Source organism: Gopherus evgoodei, chromosome 17 (genome assembly GCF_007399415.2).
Source record: "Gopherus evgoodei ecotype Sinaloan lineage chromosome 17, rGopEvg1_v1.p, whole genome shotgun sequence".
Taxonomy (NCBI): domain Eukaryota; kingdom Metazoa; phylum Chordata; order Testudines; family Testudinidae; genus Gopherus; species Gopherus evgoodei.
The window spans coordinates 11,204,587-11,226,636 of NC_044338.1; the positions used below are offsets into that span (position 1 = coordinate 11,204,587).

The 22,050-nt window shown below is 42.6% G+C and overlaps 1 protein-coding gene across 1 annotated transcript in view; it reads left to right on the top strand.

The window, feature by feature from the left end:
• Positions 1–22,050, top strand: part of WSCD1 (WSC domain containing 1) — a 55,459-nt gene that overhangs the window by 24,610 nt on the left and 8,799 nt on the right. The window contains 3 exon segments of the mRNA XM_030536985.1: positions 183–367; positions 9,354–9,475; positions 21,018–21,195. Of these exon segments, the coding sequence (XP_030392845.1) occupies positions 183–367; positions 9,354–9,475; positions 21,018–21,195 (485 nt within the window).

Below are 22,050 nucleotides of genomic sequence, written 5' to 3' on the forward strand. Positions count from 1 at the left end.
CTGTTGTGCCGTGTTGTTATTCACCTTTTTAACAGTTGCTGCCTTGCTGCCCAGAGTTGGCTACATTTCTTGTGGTGGTCAGGGGCATTGTGTATAGAAGTTTCCCAGGTTTGCCAACTGCACAGAGAAACTTTGGAATGAAAGAGTCCAGCTGTATTCAAGGTATTGTTTTCTTCCTACAGGGCTTATACCTACGCTGGCTTAGAGTATGGTGCAGAATGTTACTGTGGGAACAAGCTCCCAGCAACTATTGCAAAGCAAGAAGAGTGCAACAATGAATGTAAAGGAGAGAAAGGTTCCATCTGTGGTGGGGTGAATAGGCTGTCTGTCTACAGGGTGGAGGAGCTGCGGGCAGGGGCCAAACGACGTAAGTAATGTAAAGCTATTTGATGAGTATTTTCTCCCAACAGGGACAGGGCATTCAGCATACTGTCCTGAGTAAGGTTCATCACGCAAACAGGGAGCTTCAGTCATCAGTGGGGGAAAAAATATCATTCCACCTTCCCATCCTGCTCCAGAGAATCCTTCACTGGGGTTTTAAACACGGGAAGTGACAGCTGACATTGCAAAGATGCTTCTAAGGGCATGAGCCCATATCTGCAAAGTTACTTAGGCAACTAATTCTCATTGATTTCAATAAGAGTGAGATGCCAAAGACTTTGAGAAGCTGGACCATGAGGTCCACTTATGGCTGGGACAAGTATCCAGCTCAGCTTGGATGGTCATTCAACTCCTTATTTAGGAGGAATTGTGAAGCATCTGACTCAGTTGCATCAGAGTTGCTACATAAAGAGTTTGAGTAACCATGGGAACCAATAAAATATAGAACATTACGACTGTCACCTCAACAAGAGTTCATCTGCAAAAAAAAAAATCTATCTTGCATTCATTATTACAGGGCAAAATGCACATGTATTAGACATTTAGGAAACCTATTTCTTCTGTCATTTGCTAAAGAGAATGTATGTACCATTCTTGCCCCAAACTTTCTTTTAAACAAAATCAATACTTTCTGTTTCCAGTGGTAGAGGAATATGCCTCTGTCTCTTCTAGATGAGAGCTGGTAATGATATGACACAAATATTTGCTAGTTCCTACAGGACACCTGTTCTACTAATAGCTGGGGTTTGTGGGAAATTGTGCCTAATTCTGAGTTTTGCCAGTTCTTGTTTGCCATTCAATTAGGACTTATCATGGGAGACTAAATAGATAAACCTTCAGACCAACACAAACCACATAAATATCTAAGCAGCTGAGCAGTCTTTACTTTTACAAACCTTCTGATTTTTTAACGTTACTATTTGCTGAGAACAAAACAACAAAGACCTTAGGTTACATCAGCGTATGAAAGAAGAGTCAAGATTCGTACAATAATGCCGACTGCTACACATTAATTATAGATCACAGGTACATAGACCTAAATTGCTAATGTCAGGCTGACATGTACATTGGCAAGTTTCCCAGGATTTGTATCACTGTTTAATTCTGAAGGGGTGTGTGTGTGTGTGTGTGTGTGTGTGTGTGTGTGTGTGTGTGTGTGTGTGTGTAAGAGCCAGATTGTGACACCTTTGCTCACCTTGATTAAGATGTTATTCTTTGAATGGTCCCATTGAAATCAGCAAGACTACTGGCCAAGTAACATACTAATCAAGGTAAATAGGGATAGCAGAATATCCCTGGAAGCTATGTAGAATGAAGTGACCTATGGAATATAATCCACAAAGCAGATACGGTGTATGCAATTGCTGCTTCTGCCTGCTTTCCCACTAATTTTGCCTCTAACCTGGCCCAAAGGGTCAGTGGTAGAGCAGGTCCAAATTTTCCAGTGGAACAGTTTTCTCATCAGATAATGCTGGTTGACAGAATCAAAACACAGGAATGTGTCTATTGTATCCAAACTTTCCATGGAAACCAGGCAGGCAGGCCAGCCTTAGTTTCTCACAGCCTGCAAATCAGCCCTGAGTGGACAGCTGCAATGCTGAGGTTCCAGGATCCCAGCAGCCAACCCGATGGATTTTTGGATTCCTAGCCTCTGTGGGCCAACTGACCCTAGAAGCCCAGCTGATGGGCTCCAAAGGTATGTGTCCGCTGCACACTGAGCCAGGGTGTGGAGACCTGAGCTTGTGGATGTCACTTGAGCATCCACACCATAGTGTAAACTTGGGTTTAAAATTGCTGGACCTGGGTCTTACAGCCACGCTTATGTGTCCATGACTCGGATGTGCCACTTGAGCTGTGTCCACACTGCAAAATGACTGGGGCTTGGACCTGAGTCATAGCAGGACTTGGGCTCTGATTCTCCTCCCTAGCAGGATCCTAGGACCTGGGTCTTCAGTGCTTGCTGACCCAAGTAAGACTGATGTATATGTGGATGGAAGGGGGATTTGGGATCAAAGCTGAGTCAGATCCTGGGCTTAGTGTGCAATGTAGACGTACCCCAAGGCTCTCTAGGTTGCCCAGCTCCCAAGCAGCACAGCTGACTCCGAGGGCACCAGTTTGCCAGCCTGGAAGTTTTAAAAAAATTCCATTTTGGTTCATACCACTGAAAATTTCACATTTCCAACATTTTATTCTGATTTAGAATTAAAAAGAATTATGCAAATGTGAATTTGTCCACTGGGTGGAAGTTAATCATTATCAAGAGAAATATTTGCACCAACACTGTCAAACCAAGGTAGCTAAACTTAGATGTTTTAAACTCAAAGGAAAATAATAAACTAGTTACTGATTAATTGCAAGACTGATCCACTCCCCATTGAGAAAGGCAGCAGGAAAGTTGGTCTGTTCCTTCTTTCAGTAAAAAAATACATTACTAGAATCCACTTCTTTTCAATGTTGACTTTTCTTTCTGATGGCCAGCTGGGGATCACTTCAGTGGGATATTATCAGCATTTATAAGTAGTCAGTGCCAGTGAAATTCACTTATTTGCAGAAGTCTATGCATCCCTTAAAGCCTCAGAATAAGGCTAGTGTGATTTAAGGGAGACATAGGCCATCTGCTGACCCTCTGCACTTAGATGAATATTATAGTATGATAATCATACGCCCCTTATGCTGGAGGAATTCCTATCTGTGAGGTTAGAACCACATCCTGGCCTCTTTGTGCCATTTAGAAAGGAGAGTCTCTGTCCTGCAGTGCAGCTGCAATCCATGAAGTGATCATGGCTCCTGTCTTTGTGAGGATGTTTGGTGAAAATGGAGGTACTGGCATGATGCTCTGGGTGTTCAGAGATCAGACTGTAGAGCCTAAGCTGGGATGCTGGAAGGCATGGGCCAGGGCTCTGAAGCCGCGCTGAGCAGTCTCTCTCTAATGGTTCTTGCTCACAAGCTCAGGGTCTAGTTGATCGCCATTTCAATAGATCCCTTCATTCTACAGAGCTTCCAGGGCTATATTCTGCTATCCTTATTTACCTCGATTAGTATCTTACTTGCCCAATAGTCTTGCTGACATCAGTGGGACTGTTCAAAGAGTAAGGTATTACTCACGGTGTGCACAGGGATCAGGAAGGAATCTGAGGGGTCATGAAGGAATTTTCCCCCAGGTCATATTGGCAGTGATCTTGGGGGAAGTTTGCCTTCCTCTGCAGTAGGGGTGTGGGCCACTTGCCAGGAGTTTCCGGATGTATCTCACCTAATCATTTCCCTGTCAAATACTGATGCAGCTCAGTTCCTCCTATTCTCTGCCTGTGGTACCTAATAGTTTAGTCTTCTGCTGGCTGTAATGTTCTGATCTCATTTTAGTTGATGGGATTTGTCTGAGGTGTGGTGCTGGTGGCCTGCAATATGCGGGAGATCATGATCTAGTGGTCCCTTCTGGCCTTAAACTCTATGACTCTAAGTTACAAGCTGAGTCTCAGAATTCATTAACCAATCAAAAGAATGAGCACAAACAAGTGAGGCTCTCTGTGGTTTGGGATCACCACTCTTCTTCCCACTCATTGTCTGGGGCAAGGCCTTCAGAACAATAGATGTGAATGCCTTTTGCATGGGTCTTATATAAAAACAGAGTACATATCAGGCTGGGGGGTGAGGGAAGCTTGAAGGGGCTTCCATCCAACCCTTGTGCTCCTTTGCAAGGCCTCCTGGGATCAGGTAGTGCAACAACTGCCATCTTGACTGAATCAGGGCCCTCCAGAGCAAAAACCAATAAAGCTCTATTCCTCTAGCTGAGAGCTGTAACAGACTCACATCCTCTGTAGATTGGGCACAATGGGAGATGCATAAGATACATACAGAACAAGTGGTAAACAATAGCCCCGGCTTGGGCAATATACCTTGGCCATGTTACCACTCTGCAGCTACAGTTAAACACAATAGAGCCCATCATTTACATAGGGGCATTCTATTTATAGATTTCTCCCTTGCAAATCAGGAAGACTAAAAACAATGCAATATGCTTAAATTATTATCTGTTGGCTGTGCACAGAGCCTGCTGCTCTCCGCTCCCTTGAGAATGTAGGTGTAGGCTGCTGGAGCTCTGGTCCAGATCAGATTTGATAGGATTTGCCATAGGTTCATAAAACTTTTCTTTCATGAATCAAATATTACTGTAGGAAGCAATTAGTCTTTCAAGAGCATCATGGACAGCTGGGAATCTTCTATGCGGTTTTCTTTCTTTGGGGGGGGGTGCTGTGTTATTTTTAACAGTCTGATTCAAGGAAACATTTGGAGCCAGATCTCAGCAGATCTTGGTTGCTATTCACCAGCTGAAGATCTGGCCCCGAACAGATTTGAACAGAGAGGAGAGAGAGGGCAAGTGAGAGAGTTGCAGTTTTGACAGCCTCATTCCCCTTCACTGCCACACCTTCCAGCTATGATGTCACCAAAGGTTGGGGGATGGAAGCTAGTGCAGGACTAGGGAAGTGTTCTTGGTTAGGGGTTCTGTTTGGGGCCATGCAAAAAGAGCTAGAATATCAAAGGGACCTACTGGAGATAGAGGAGAGGATTGGTGGGGGGGCATGGAAGAGAAGGATGGGATGGGGACGGGGGAGCTTCTGGTTGTTTCAGATGGTGGAAAGGAGCAGGAGGATAGGAAGAAGGAACAGGGAAGAGTTGGAAGAGACACATCAAAATGTGTGGCACAAATCAGATAAGTTTCAGATCAACGTGAACATTCCAATTGTCCCTATCTAAGCTAGTAAGCCTTAATAGGTTTGCCCAGTTCTAGCCTTATAACATACAGGCACGTAAGATGGCAGTTCTTTATAATCAGCTGGTGTGACGCATATTGGCATGCTCTCATAGAGGGACAGCTCTGGGGCAACCACCATGTCCTCTCATTTGTACAATTCTTAGCACAATGAGGCCTCTGCATGCTCTTCTAATATACCTAGTAAAGAATTATACTGCTGCAGTAGATGGAGAAATAGTTCATCTTGAGCTGGTACTTTGAATTGGACCTTTTTGGGGGGGTCTGGGGAGGGAAATTATGGAATTCCAGCAGTTCCTGTCTTTACCTCTGTCGTTTTCTTATCTTGGTCTTTTTTTCGCTGATGTTCTCCCTATATCTTTGCCATCTCCCTCCTACCCCCCCCCATTCCCTTCTACCCCACATTTATCTATGTATGATTCTCAGCAGTGCCATGCTATACAGGACTGAAAGCTGGCAATGTGACAGTGATGGTATGTTCAGATCACATGATAAGATCGTCATCCACTGAGCACTGGTACCCTATCTAACCAAGCAGAGCATATCAAAAGCCATGGCACACAGATGCAGCTTCCTTACTGGAATAAAATAAATTACTTCTAGGAAACATTAGTCCCAACCCCTCTCAGACAGCACAACTGTAAATTGTCAAAGCTGTGGAGCAGGGTTACATGGCCCAGTTCATTATGAATTGCTTGGAAAATATTCACTTTTGTCTTGGGACAAATGGGGTGCTTATGAAACTGAAGTGAAGACCTGGCCTGGATGGGGGAAGATGCATGTGTATGTATAGAGAGATCTAGCAAGGGATATGGACTTGATTTGTCTTTAAATACAGCAAAGAGAACACATGTTGCTGTTGGGGAATTAAAGACACTCACACACATAAATGCTGGACCTGAAGCTCTTCTCTTGTTGGTGTAGATCAGCAGTAGCGTCCCTGAACTCTAATATTAGACCCTGCACAAATGTGTGTGAGATCAAAATCTACCATAAGGTACACTCATCTGTGCAGGAGTCAGACTGTCTCAGGGGCTGATTCAAGGCCATGGAATGAACTCCCACAGAAATGGAGGACCATCACAAATCTCCACACTTTCCACCCCAAGTGCAAAGTGTATTTCTTCAACCCAACTTCTTGTGTATAAACATAGAAGTGTGGACAGGGGCAGCTCCAGGCCCACCATGCCAAGCACGTGCTTGGGGCGGCATGCCGCAAGGGGTGCTCTGCCAGTCACTGGGAGGGCAGCAGGCAGGCAGCCTTCGGCGGCATGCCTGCAGAGGGTCCACTGGTCCTGCAGCTTCAGTGGAGCCGTGGGACCAGCGGACCCTTCGCAGGCACGCCTGTGGGAGGTCCACCAGAGCTGCGGGACCGGCAACCGGCAGAGCGCCCCCCTCTGCATGCCGCCGTGCTTGGGACTGTAAAATGTCTAGAGCCGCCCCTGAGTGTGGACATTTAAAAATGAACACTAAAGCTCCACTGCATGTACAGTTCTCCTGGGGCGAGGACGAGAGACAGAATGAACCACACGACAGATCTTGCTCAAGTCACTTAGTGCTCTACAGTGTTCTGAAAATCTATGTAGAATAGAATACATTAGACCCTTTGCCTCCTGTAATCTTATCACGTTAGTGTGTATCCTGCTCCTGACTTTTTTTCTCCTTGTTTTCTTATTCCTGTTGACTATACCTTGGACTCCACTTTTTTTTTTTTTTGGCAAACTGAGCATATTTTTTTCCATCCTGAAATAAAAACAAACAAAAAGATACTTTTTGCCTGGGAATTTCATAGCTGGCCAGTACCCTCTGAACATGCCATTTTCCCATTCATTTCTAATAAGGGTACATCTACACTGATCGGCAGGTAGTGATTGATCTATCGGGGATCGATTTATTGCATCTAGACTACACACGATAAATCGATCCCCGATCGCTCTCCCATCGACTGCTGAACTCTAGCTCGGCGAGAGGCGGAAGCAAAGTTGACGGGGGACTGGCTGCCGTCAATCCCACACCACGAGGATGCAAAATAAGTGATTCTAAGTTGATCTAAGATACGTAGACTTCAGCTACGCTATCCTCAGAGCTGAATTTGCGTATCTAAGATCGGTCCCCTCCCAGTATAGACCAGACCTAACAGTAGTTAGGCATCCAAATCCTGTAGGTCACTTTGAAAGTCTCAGCATTAAAAAAATAATCATTCAGTTCTGCAAACGGAGTGGTTACCATTGCAAGGTCAGCATTTGGCACCACATACTGTAGACTGGTATCTGAGCTAGCATAATGTTTTCTTGTATTTAAAATAGGGAGGTGGCTGAGTGGTACATGATTCTTTTAAATGGTGATCCCTATATGCAGATCATCAAGCTGTTGAGATGCCAACACAACAGTTTAACGTATCAAAAATAAGATCAAGAGGTGATTATGGTGTAAAGCTACCACAGAGAAATAAGCTCCTGGTGAGATAATACTGGGTACTAAAGGGCTGTTTAATCTAATGGAGAAAGACATATCAAGAACAAAAGGCTGGAAGTTAAAGCCAGACAAATTCACATTGGAAATAAGGAACACACTTTAAACAGTTTGAGTGATTATCCCCTGATGTGATAGATTCAAATCAAGACTGAATGCTTATGGAAGAGATGCTTTAGTCAGACAAGTTATTGGGCTCAATACAGGGTAACTGAGTGAAATTATTTGGCCTGTGCGATACAGGAGGTCAGATTAGATGGTTGAATGATCCCTTCTGGTCTATGATTTTATGAACAAAAGATTTTGTGAGTGTAAGATGATACCGGCAGTGTGGCCTCTGCAGATCCCTACTGAGAAACAAACAGATCACCTTAAAAATTGCATCTCAGTGATTGCATCTCTGATTTCTTCCTCCCACTGAGAAAGGTAAAATTTTAGGGTCCCGATACTAGTTGCATATACTCCTTTGTCACTGAGGAGCAACTCCATGGAAATCTGTGGATTTACTCTGAATTCACACTGGCGTAACTGAAATTGAAATCTAGGCCATGTTGCCAGACAGTCATATGCATGTAATTTTGTCATGGCCCCAAACTACATCTCCTATTAGTTCAGTCCAATATTAACTATATTTGCCCATTTACCATGTTTTTTTGGTAGCCGCACTATTGTCTAGTTGATAGAGCACTGGACTAGGACTCAGCAGACCAGCATTTTATTCCCAGGTTTGTTACTCAAGCTTGAGCAAGTTGTTTCATTTCCCTGTGCCTCAGTTTTCCCATCAGTAAAATGGGAAGAATTATATTTGCCTCCGTTGTAAAGTGCTTTGAGATCTAGGGTTAAAAGTGATGTAAAAGTAGGTACTGTTGTTATGTAACTGGGTTCGTAAAATATCATGACTTTCTGTAGCATCATCATTCACCTTCTCAAAGAGTAGGAAAGCCAATTGCATGACTAGGCTAGTATATTTCCAGGACAACTTTGCAAAGGGACATTTGTCCTTGTATGGTAAGTGGGACAGAACACTACACTCTAAGTACTAGCAAGACTCAGATCTCAGTTATTCATCGGTAAATCTGGAGTAACTTTACTGACCTCTTTAGTTACTGAGCATTTACACTGGTGCAATGGAGATCAGAATCTGGCCCTCAGGATTTCAGCAAAGAGTGTGCAGTCTCCCTGAATGACTTGTAAAAGCTGAGTTTAGATTTTGAAGGCTGCAGTGAGCTCCTCTGATCTGAAAAGAATGCACGTGAATGGGAAGCGGGGGACGTCTTCGTAACTGAACAAATGTGCAGAAAGGTGGGTCCCTGAAGGGGCTTCTGAACTCATTTAAATTCCATTTCTTTTCTGGTGCAGATCGTGGGAAGTTCTGTAGATTTTTATCAGGGCTTTTAAGCCTTTCAGGGGAAAAATATCTTCAAAAGAAAACTGGGGCGTGCAAACAATAGCAATGCCCTCCACCAGCGGAATTTAATTTAAATTCTTCTCTGTAGCCCTACTTTCAATAGTTAGTACAGGGCTAAAGGGGTGTGTTCCTTTCAGTATAGTAGGACTTGCAATACATTTTCCTAGTCTCTCTCTCTATTTCGCTTATTTCTAAAGTATTCTGAAAATACATATATATGGAGAATTTTTTTTAAAGATTCAAAATGAATATTGTCCTTTGTGATAGTGACAGGCTACTATGGATGCTGTTTTCTCAAGAGAAACCTATTTCATATCCCCGCAGGGAGGAATGTTATCTATCGAGGATGTTTTAGAGCTCCAGAAAATTTAACAGTCACCTTTCCAGCCTCTTTGATACAGTCCAATTTGACGGTGGAGATGTGCTCTGAATTTTGCTCCAAGAAAGTAAGAACAATTCTCATTTCGCTTTTTTCTCTGTATGTGTTAATTTATGAAGTAAATAGAGAAGGTTAGTGTCTTTGGAGCTGTGGATTCAAAAATTAGTTTCCAAAGGACAGATTTCTTCAAAGGAAGCTCACAGTCTAATTAGTTATGTGGGGGAGGAGAAATCAGAATTCTGCCACTAAAGATGATGTACAGAGAAACCAATCCTAAGTGACCATCCAGTGGGCCAGCAGAAAGTAATGTGACATACAATATTGACTAACAAGTACAGACCTGAAATGAATGCTAAATAGGACAGATTCTTCCCTTAAGAGATTCAAGTTCAGCACCTTGTGTGTTCATTGTGCATACTGAATGGAAGAATTATGTCCAGTTGTACCTCCCCCTGCACTGCTTTGTACCTTGTGGGCCTGATTCTGATCTCAGTTATACTACTGTCAATCACCAGTCACATTGCTGAACTCACTGGAATTACAGCAGTATAACAGTCGTGTATGGGCGATCAGGATCAAGCCCTGGGGGCTAGATCCTCCACTGCTGTAAATTTATACCAGCTGAGGATTTTGGCCTCTGTGTCAACACACCTTTAAAAAACAAACAACAACAACAAGTAGTATGAGTGGGGGAGAAATATTATCTGGTAGCATTTTATACCAACTGTGCACAGGTGTAAGGAAGTGGGTCCAAAGTGTCCAAAATAATTTGGACAACAATCTGATCATCATTGCTTTGACCTTACTCCCGTTTCACGCCTGCTTTACCCAGAGGTACCTCCATTAACTACAATGGTGTTACTTCCAGTTTACCTGAATGGGTGGAGTTTAAGTTCCACTTTGATGCTGGGAATGATTCTTCACTCTTGCATCTTATGTGATCATTTTGACACCTGTCCAAGGTGACTACAAAGAGTCTGATTCTCATTTAAACTTGGGGCTTTAAAGTGGGTGTAGAGTATGTTTATTCCCAATGGAAGGCCACTTTGTACTGCCACAGTGGTGTAACACCTGGGGGGGAAGGGTTTGACCTAAGATATGCAGCTTCAGCTATGTGAATGGCGTAGCTGAAGTCGGTGTATCTTAGGTCAATTAACCTGGCCGTGAGGACGGCGGTGAGTTGACCGCTGCTGCTCCCCCATCGACTCCACTTCTGCTTCTTGCCACGGTGGAGTTCCAGAGTCGACGGCAGAGTGATCAGGGATTGATTTTATCGCATCTACACTAGATGCGATAAATCGATCCCCAATAGACTGATCACCAACTGCCAATCCGGCGAGTAGTGTAGACGTACCCTAAGTTTAAATGAGAATTAGGTTCTACTACTGTTTAACTGAGGCCTCGTCTACACCCAGTTTTGTACCAGTATAACTGGTTGGGGTGCCGTTTATTTTTACTGAAATAACTATATTGGTACAACCTCAAGTGTGGATTCAGTTATACTAGCACAAAGGTTCCTTATACCACTAGCTCATTCTCCTTTTCATATGAGTCTAAGCTATAAGCACCTTTACACTGATATAATTGTGTCCATACTGCAACCAGGAGGTGTGAATGCAGCATGTGTAGACATGCTAGCTTTGACCTAGGTAGCTCCTTAACAACAGCAGTGAAGCCATGCAGGGCAATCAATTTTTTTTTTCAATATCCAAATTTCTTGATCAAGGTATCGCCAAGGTCCAGACTTCACAGAAAATAACACAAAAATAACAACAATAATAATAAGTAAATAAAACAATTTGTGAGTCCTGACTGGGTATGCAACTTGAGGGATTAACCTGTGCTGCCACAGCTGCACTGCTATTGTTACCAAGGTACCTATATCAAAGCTAGCTCAGGTGTGCGTATACAATCACACATCTGATTGCAATGTAGACATACCCTAAGAGAGTTGTACTGCCCCTATATGGCATAGTTAAAGTGATTCCACTTATGTGTTAAATAAAACCTGAGTGGAGAATTCTGACTTAGTAACATCTTACACACCCACTTTGCATTGGTGCAAATGACCACACAGTGGCTAATAACGTTCTGCTACTTATTTATTGGCCTGTAGACTGACATACAGGTCATAAGAATGTAAGAGTGACAGGAGCGGCTCTAAGAATTTGCCGCCCCAAGCACGGGGCGGCAAGCTGCGGGGGGTGCTCTGCTGGCACCTGCGGAGGGTCCTGCTGGTCCGTGGCTTCGGCGGACCTCCCGCAGGCACCATCTTCAGGCACGCCTGTGGGAGGTCCGCCAAAGCAGCGGGACCAGCAGACCCTCTGCAGGCAAGCTCCCAAAGGCAGCTTGCCTGCTGCTCTCACGGCGCCGGCAGAGCGACCCCCGCAGCTTGCTGCCCAGGAACGCTCTTGGCATGCTGGGGCCTGGAGCCGCCCCTGAAGAATGGCCTTACTGGGTCAGTCCAAAGGTCTATCTAGCCCAGTATCCTGTCTTCCAACAGTGGCCAGTGCCAGTGCCCCACAAGGAATGAACAGAACAAGTAATCATCAATGTGATCCATCCCCTGTTGCCCATTCCCAGCTCCTGGCAAACAGAGGCTAAGGACACCATCCCTGCCCAACCTGGCTAATAGCCATTGATAGACCTATCCCCCCATGAATTTATCTAGTTCTTTTTTGAACCCTGTAGGGTCTTGGCCTTGGCATACATCCTCAATCGACTGGGTTTACATCTGCATAACTCAACTCCATTGACTTGAGTAAAGATGAACAGGCGTAATGGAGTGAAGCATTTGGCCCAGGCATTTTCTATTGAGAGGCCGTCTGCCTCCTCCCCCCAACTTGGGTTGTATCTTTGTGCAAAGGAAGAATTGTTTTGTGGTCCGATTTAGCCTAAAGCCAGACGACATGGAGTAAACCAACATTCAATTATATGTCTTCTAGTAACACAAAGTGATTAAAACTATTAAGGCACGAAAAACAAAATCTTCATAATCACTAGGTAGAGTAATTTTAGCAGCTTTATCCCTTGATGGGGAGTGGGAAGTCTTTTCCAGTCAACATATCCTTTCTACTACCTCCTCAGTTCAATGTGTTTTGAGAAAATGCCACTGAAGCATTGTTCTGTGTTAATTAGTTACCATAGTACGTGCACATGCATACATAATACCAATATAGGGAGTGTGTGGGAATAAGGGGTAGAGCAAAGCACTGAACTGAAGGATTCCTGGTTCTATTCCCAACTTTGCCCTTTTTTACACAGGGACATGCAGGGAAGTCAATCTGAACTACCTAAAGTGTGAATTTTAAATGAATTAGTTAAACCACATTAAATCTCTGTGTGGACACTCTTATTCAGAATTAAAGTGGCCTTATTTCAATTTAGAAGTGAATAAACTAAACTGAATGAAGACCACTTTAACTGGAAATAAAAATGTCCACCTGGGTTTAACTAATCCACTTGCGAGGTGTAATTATTGCTTGTCAATTTCTCAGATGATTGTATGGAAAACCCTGGAGAAGAAAGGTTATCATAAACAAGCACTCAAACACTGATGCCTACATTTTCACAAATGACTGGTGATTTTGGATGCTTCGGTTTTTAGGACACCTTAAAAGGGCTTGGTTTTCAGAAAAGCTAATTCATGAGTACTTAGTTAAGATAAGGCTCTTAGGGACCAGATCCAGCTCTCACTGAAGAATATGGGAGGTTTTCTGTTAACTTCACTGGGAATTGGAACTGGTCCTTAACTCAGTAAGATAATAGGAACTGGGCCAGATTTTCATCTGTGTAAATCATCATAGCTCCATTAGGCTTATTTATATTCCAGTAGCACCTAGAGAACCCATTCAGGATCACGGCCCCATTGTGTTATATGTTTGTATAGTGTATAAGAATTGTTCCCTGTCCAAAGAACCTTGCAGTGTAAAATAAGCAGAGATTTTTATTTCGGGACAGCTAATTTCAAGGTATTTTCCTTTTTACTCTTAGAACAGGCCAGTTGATAGAAATTTGCTAAATGACGTTTTGACTTGGTTGCAAAAACGAACAGGCTTATTTTCAAACAAACCTCAAATCAGCAGCAGCATCGAGGGATTAACTTTTTCGATGACGGGGACTGCCTTTCTTTGCACATGTTAGTGCTTCTCTGTGCTTTTTGGGTAATCACAACTGTGTCCCTCTGTCTCAAGGAAAACTGCATCAAAGGTTTAGCCATGATCAGAGTTGAACTAATTATATATGCTTTTGATCTCTGGGTAATTCATTAATTGAATGGGTTTATAATAAAAAAGAGTTTTAGAGGCTACGGTTAGGATGCATTTATGTAAGTGGTGAAGAAAATGCTGTAAGGAAGTCAAACAAAAATAATTAGAGCTGTGTTAACTACAAAACTAATGTTTAAGGGCATGGGTGTTGATATTAACGGAACTCTGGTGCAAGTAAGCTACTCATATGAGCAGTAAGGGCTTGCAGGCCCTGATCCTGCAAATGTTTACACAAGTAGGAACTTATATAAACTGCTAGATTCTGCCATTTTGGGGCATGTTAGGTAGTAACTTACTCTTCACAGGTGAAATCCTGGCTTCACTAGATTCAATGGCAAAACTCCCAGTGATATCAATGGAGCCAGGATTTCACCCCATGAGCCCAAAGAAGTCCCATTTGTTTCAGTAGGATTGTGGGTACAGTAAGGCTGGATCCAACAAGAGCACTTAAGCACATGCCTAACTTTAAGCCTGTGGCTTAACTTTAAGCCACTGGCTTCAGGGATCTACACTTCCAGAGAACTGGAGTCAAGCAGTAGAGAATGGGCCTTTGAACTTCAGTGGGATTGTTCACGTGCTTAAGTTCAGGCATGCGCTTAAATCCTTTGCTGGATCAGGGGCTGTATCACTATTGAAGGTTAGATTGACAGAATGGGGATGGATTGTAGTTCTTGATTAAACAGTAAAAGGAAGTCATGGCTGAATACATTATTTTGCAATCATTCCATTTTCTGCATAAAATATGCACAAAATCTGAATAATCAGGGGGCCGAACATAAAGAGTTGCAGGGCTTCACACTTGTGCTTAGACTCCTGGTGCGTTTCCCAGAACGGTTGTAGGGCTTTCAACGAGTGCAGTACATTTACTGAAAATTGTTCACTGATGAAGCCAGCTCCCTGTTTTTTCCCTTCCCCAACGCACGTTGAAGCCAAAAAGGAAGATTTTATATATTAATTTTTATGGAAATAAGCTCTTAGAAATTCCCTCCAGGATTGAAAATTGCTCTGCATTTTCAGAATCACATCATGTTGCTGAAACCTTAATGTTGTAAATAAAGTAACATTATTATCCAAAATTCTCCAATCATTTTGAAAATGTGCAGAGATTTGACAGTTTAATATACTTGATGAAACAAAACAGTTCAAGCAGTTGAAGGGGAGATCTTCCTTTGATTTAAAAATTGCCAACATATTAAGTCAATAGCTTTGAAGGAATGGGGAAGGAATGCTTATAACTTGGGTTCTCTTTGGGCTGGCAAATGTGCAAGAAACTTTAGTGAAAAATGCACTCTCTGTGCCGAAATTGGCAACCAAGCCATGTTTTCTGGCTGAGCAAGGCTGCTGACATTTAATGTTGTTGGGGAAGCATTTCCTGAATGTGGTAATTGATTGGCTTGACAGTTTTTCCCACTTGTTTATGGGCCTCATTGGGGCCGACAGGCCAGCCCACAGTATGAAGTAGGGGTGAGAGAGTTAAACCCCATTCGTGGTTTACTGGGAAGAACCTTCACAGGGAGCCAAATTCTACACTCAAAATGGGCATTTGTATTAACTTCAAAACCAGTGTTAGAATGCATGAGCATCTGTATTCCAGCCAGTGGGAAGCACTGGTTACCCCATCTTCACACATAGTGAGGCAACACAGAGAAAACGTTGGGGCTACAAGGAATGCACTGCACTGGGGGATATCCCCACGATAATAAAAAGATGAGGGGCACATGTCATCCTTTTCCCCAAGGTGGCACCCATGCTCACATAGCACAGACTGTTTCTGTTAGGAGCACAAATAGTAGGCATGGATGCTTATACGTCGGTGCTGTATCTGGGTCAAGCTGAGTATGTGCATAAAGAGAGATCATTATGCAGTGCACCTCTGGCACTGTTCAATAGCTCATTGCTTGTAAGCCTTTAGAAAGATTTCTCCCTGAGGATCTAGGTTTCAGCCCCCCACCTCCCTTGCTGGATATGAATTCTCTGTTGCATATTTACGCACAGTATACTAGTAGAATTTGGACCATTCACTAGACACATCTAGTGGAGGTACCAGGTACATTTAGCCACAGGATGTAGGATTCATTCCAAGTTCTACCACTTGTTTGCTGAGGCCAAAGCTCCACAGACAGTAGAGAACCCTGGGAAAGGCACTGAGATACAGATGTAGAAAGCGCAACAAGAAATAGCTCCTGAAGTCAGTAGAGTCTGACCAGCATGATGCTTATGTAAGCAAGAGGAGAACCGGGCTTTTCATATCTTGCACTAGTTTGAAACACTGAGCCTAGTTCACCACCACACTGTATCTTACACACCAGATCAGAGCGGCAGCATTTCACACTCACTTTGTGTTGGTGGAAATAACAGCAAAGGGGACAGAGGATAGCAAATCAGCCCCATTTGCTTAGCTTTGCTTGCACTTTTGCAAGCTTTCCATAGGTGCCATCTTGCTAAGAAAACGATGACATTTTATTTTAAACCAATTAGGAGAGGAAATTATGATTTTACCTATGCTGAAAAGCTGCAGCTCTGTTTGCAAACAGAAATGGGACCATTATGCCCTTGGACTGAATCTGCAAATACATTTTGACAATCTCATATCTCACTCAGTAAGCAAATGTTGGTAGCATGGTCACAAACAGGGCACACATCATATTTAACTCCTTATCAGAGGCTAAGCACTGGGGAAGAGCAAGAGATAAGCCACTCAGCAGTTTTGTCACGTGCTTCCCCAGATGAGAATCAAGATGATTTTTAAAAGGCATTTGCTAAAAGTGTACAGATAGTGGCATCTCAGCAAGCCATTCCAATAGATTCAGTGGAATTCAACCCTCTGTGTGTTTGAACAACCCTTTGAACGTCTATTAAATGCTTGGTCATGGACATTTAGCTTCCCTGCTACATGACATGCAAATACACCCACATGTCATGCAAACATTTATTGGGACCCTGTCTTTAAAAGTCCCACAATGTCGCTCTTCTATGGTAAAAAGGGGGGGAAAAACTCAGATTCAGCCATTTTTATTCTATATGCCCTTTTTCAGCAAAGTGCTTCAGCAATACTTCACTTTAACCACATAAGTGATCACATCCTTATTAAGAAAAGAACTTAAGCACATGTTTAACAAAGCCCCAGCTTTAATGCCATTGACTCCAACATGTGCTTAGATGCATATGATACACATATAGCGAGTCTAATGCACCAGCTTTATACCAGTGTAAATTCACTGAGGTCAGTGTTTTACTCGTGATTTACACCAGTGCTGAAGGAGAATCTGGCCCACCAGATTCTTCATCTCTTCCAGAATCGTTTGGACAGTATTTACTTTGGGAAAGAGGAGCTGGCTGCTTCTTCAGATCTGAAAATCTAGCACTAGTCCCGGTGCTACTGCCCTTGCTCCTTGACCTCACCATTGAACGATGCAGTAAGAAGCCATATTGCTTTCCCTTTCTGCTCTGCCTGCTGGCTAATCTTTGCAGCATTTCACCTATTTTCCCCATTCCCAGAGAGAGAAAGAGCTATGCTGACAATTCAATGCATTGCATTAGAGTTGGTTTAAAAATTCCAATTTTTAGCTGGAAAGTTCCATAGGGAAAAATTCTCTCATTTTCATTGAAATTTCCTATAAATTCGTTCCAGTTTTTTGGTGAAAAACTGAAGCCAAAAGTTGACGTGTTTGAAAACTGTTTTGGGGTTTGTTTGTTTTTTCATTTAAAAACTGGAAAATGGCATCAAAAATGCAATTTTCCCATGAAAATTTTGGCTCGTCCCTTAAAGCCATTTTTCTTCAAAATTATGTTTTCACGGAAAAAGATTGGCCAACTGTAATTGCCTCCCCACCCCCCGCCGATGAAAATGCAGTTTTTGACAAAGGGGACAAGACATGTCACATGACTCCACACACCTGGCCTATTTAAATCCATTTGTTCAAAAGGCTGTGAGCTCCTTTTCAGGAACAGAAGCACTTTGCAGAGGAACTTTATGATAGGCGCTTCTTCTCAACATTGCAGATGTTAAAGAACAATACATCAGTTTAATTCTTAAGCAAGCATTGGCATAACTCCTCATTCCAGGAACTAAAGGATTTCCATCCTGGTAACACTGAGATATTCACAGCTATAATCCAATAGGCTGTATTAGCATCCATATGGCAAGTGTTAACCCTCACACCCAGAAGCAACTGGATTTCCTTGAGACATTTCCAGAAGAGTTCCACTCCCTTTTAGATATCTAAATAAGGGCCATATTTTCAAAAATGCTAAGCACACAAAAAAGTGGCACTTAATTATTTAGTTTCCTGAGCTTGTATTTATTTATCAAGACTATGCAGTCTCTCTTCCCCCGCCCCCTCCATGGTCATTTCATGTCTAAAATTAAATAAATATGCAAAACCAGAAAGTTACCAATTCCCAGTGCAACCTTGCAGTAATACAAAGCTTTGTCCTTGCATAGTGCCTGTGATCAGAAGATCTCAAAGTGTATTGCACTCGCTAATTAACATAGCCCCATAGTCCCTATAAAGCAAGTATTAGACCCATTTTACAAACAGGAGACAGTAGATGTTCATGGATTTATAGATTGTAAGGCTAAAGAGACCATTGAGAACATCTAGTCTGACCTCCTATATAAATCAGACCATAGAATTTCATGCATGTTGTGTTACCTACAGACAGTCTCACAAGTGATAGAGTCAGGATTAGAACCTCTAGGTCTCCACCCTCAACATTGTGCTCCAGTTCCTACACTACAGTCCCTCTCTATAAAATTCCTAGCATTTCTGTCCCAAACGTGCATGCCAATAGAAAAGTTTTTAAGGGAAAAATATCCATTCTCAAGACCGGAGGCATTATTTTATAAACAAGAGTCCAAAAGGATATTTTTAAAAGGACGAAAAATGGGGATGATGTTTGAATGGGGAGAACTTGCTCAAAAACTTGTAGTTTTTCAAGCTCTCCCAATCCTTCTGCTCCATTCACACTTCCAAAACTAAATTATGTTGTTATAATCCTTCCCAACTGCGTACTTAAAACATGTCAAATATATATCACTGTGTTCCACTGGCTCTCCACAGTGAAGCAAGCCTGCCTTGTTTTAGTAACCCCATTGAAATCTAAGGGCCTAATTTAACATTGAATCCAACCCAAGATGTGCTGTCAACATGGAAGGGAAAAGACATCAGGGAATTTCAACAGACTTCAGGGCCAGATTTTTAGGTGCTCAGCTCCCACAACTGGGATCGGGTTTTCAAGCGAGCTCAGCTCCCATGTAAGCATATAAATAAATGGCCAGATTCTCAAAGAGTTGAATTCTTGAAAATTTTGCCCATAAATATCACCCCTGGTGCCCCTGGGGGCTGAGAACTTTTGAAAATGTGACGCTTAGTTTGGTTCATAAATAGGAACTGAGCTTTTTTGAAAATCTACCCTCAATTGCAGGTGCACCTAACAAAAAAATCTAGTCTGAGCTTCTTGAAAATCTGGTTCCTAGTATCTGGATGTGTTGTTTAATTTTATGTGTCTCCAGTCACACTTTGATAGCAGCATGGTAGGTATTGACCCATGTGATCAATGTAATGTCATATTTTCAAAAATTCCCAAGTGCCCTAGGAGAGTCAGCCCCATTTTTCAAAATGATTTAGGGGTGCCTGCAGAGTTTAGGTGCCCACAGGGTTAGGCGGCAGTTGAGCAGGAGTTTTGCGACTGCCTTTAGTGCCTAAATTTTAGACTTAGTCCCTCTTTGTGAATCCCACCGTAGGCGCTTAGTTTGCCAACATTAAAGTCTAGGTGCCTAAATTTCAACAGCAGGCCGTGTGCAGTCACCTGAGTACCAACACTACCAAGCAGCTAAATGCCTAATCACATCTAAGCCCCGGTGGGATTCACAAACAAAGTGTTCCCCTGCCCATCTTGCCTTCGGCACCCCGACCCAGTAGATATACTTTAAGAGAGCCATAAAGTAAAATTGCAGTATGAAGTATTTATTTCAAGGGCTGGTCTACACTGAAAAGTTACATTGGCCTAGCTACGCCTCTCAGGGGTGTGTAAAATCCACACCCCTGAGAGACAAGGCTAAGCCGACCTAAGCCCCAGCGTAGACAATGCTAAATCAATGGAAGAACTCTTCTGCCAGTCTAGCTACTGCCTGTCGGGGAGGTGGATTATGGACAGCAATGGGAGAACCTCTCCCATCACCATAGTGTCTACACTCCAGTGCTACAGCAGCACAGGTTTGCCACTGTAGTGTTTTAAGTGTAGACGTAGCCCAAGACACAAGGGAAGTGAGTGGCAAAGGTGCCCATCCTGCCTCTTTAACTCACCCATGCAGTGACTGCATATAACTGAATATGGTACCATAGATCTCTCACTGGCTCTGGAAACCCTGATGGAGGCCCATGTGTGCTGTTAGTTCAGTCTCTTTGTCTGCGATGGTGTAAACATTTCTTCCTACTATATTTTTTAACAGAGTTTGGTGTAAAACTGATTGGCTTTGTTTTTAAATGACTGTTTTCTGCTTATGATTCATCAGCTTGGGAGAGTCCCCTCTGAAAGCTATACAAATAAATACTGTTGGGCACTCAGACATGTGAATGAGTCAGAACAGGAGATATTTAGTTCTTCGTGGTCTTCCATTGTTTCTGTAAATGTATTTAGCATTTAATTCATCTAAATCCCTGCTTTCCCCCTTGATCCTTTTCTGAAACAGAATTCTTGAAGTCCAAGGACAGTTTTCTTCCCTGTGGGCTCTATCCTTGCAATTGACTTCAGTGGTTATTCAATTTTGTACTTAGTCTGGGCTAGATCCTCAGCTGCTGAAAACCAGAAAATTGGTGCTGATGTTGATGTGGCTATATTGATTTGCAGCAGCTGAGGAACTGGCCTGTGGAGTCTTTAAATTGTGGATGAATCTCTCTCTAAAAAGTTATGCTCTAGTTCAGCAACAAATTATTGGGATTAGTAATGGTGACTTATAGTAAAGAACAACAACATCCTCCATTGTAGGAATTACCAGATGGCATTCTATGGCCCGTGTTCCACAGAAAGTTAGAGTGGATGACCATAGAGGTTTCTTCTGTCCTTAGATTCCATAAATTAGTAGTAGACATGGAAAGTGTTTTGAATCTCTAAGTTCTCAGCAAAACAATCAGAAAAAGATTCAAAAACTTGTTCTGAGAAATGGACAACAGGTCTAATAGTGACATAGGTATGAGATTTTCAATGAAAACAAATATCGCTTTGATCCTGACAGTTTGCCCTTTGAAGATACAGTTTTTGCATTTATATTGGGAGCGTCCTCTTAGAATTGTTGATGCCAGGGCATTTGCATTCTGATCTATTTTCTCTCTTGGATAGGAATTTCCCTTGGCAGTCATCGGAGGGCCAGAATGCTACTGTGGCTATCCCACAATGCATTTCACTCTTCACGACAGCATGGACAGGTTGTTCTGCAGCAGACTGCAGAATGTCAGTAGTATGGCTGAGGTGCCAAGAGAAGAGAATTACTATCATGTCTATCAGACTCCAGTACAAGGTAAATGCTGCAACTCAGCAAGAGCCCTCGGAAGGCAACGAAGCTATACCTGTTTACACCAGATGAACATCTAGCCATAGAGGTGTTAGCTCTATTGTCCAGGCCACATTCTGGTTTGAATCACTGAAGCCTTCCTATACCTAAATTCCCCATGCAGTTTCCGTTGTGTATGGTAGTCTTTCACTTTGTTTACCAAATGGATATGTGATTTTGTCAGACACTATTGAAAAATGGATAATTTTCCAGCCTAGACATGGCAGCATTTCACTGGTAGATAAAGTGGTTCCAAAGTGCTGTAGGATTCTTTGCTGCATATGTGTATATAAACATATGTGTTAAATAGCATTAACATATGTGTTTTATATACACACTATACACACGTGTAATATAGAAATTAACACAAAATTAACACTGTTGTATGTGGTGTTTACAAGAGTAATATAGCCATGCAAACAAAACAAGATGTTATTGATACAACATAATCAAGTAGTAGCTTTTGGAAATCCCTGGCCTTAAAATTCCTGTCCAGTTCCATGGGCTTTAGATTTTTCAAACAACTTTAACTAGACAAATTAGAACTTTCCCTTCACTCTAAAATAAAACTACACTGATATTGTGTTGAACTTCAGTAAACCTCCTTTCAAAGGAGAATTTCAGACACTTTTACAAACAATGAATTAAGCCTTACAAAACCCTGTGGGTGTAAGTAATTATCGTACAGGTGGGGAAATTAAGGCACAGAGCTTTGCCTGCACTTAAACACTGTGACTAAGGCCAGAAGGGACCACCAGATCATCCAATGTGACAGCCTGTATCTTACAGACCAGCAACACCACCCATCACCTACTCACTGAA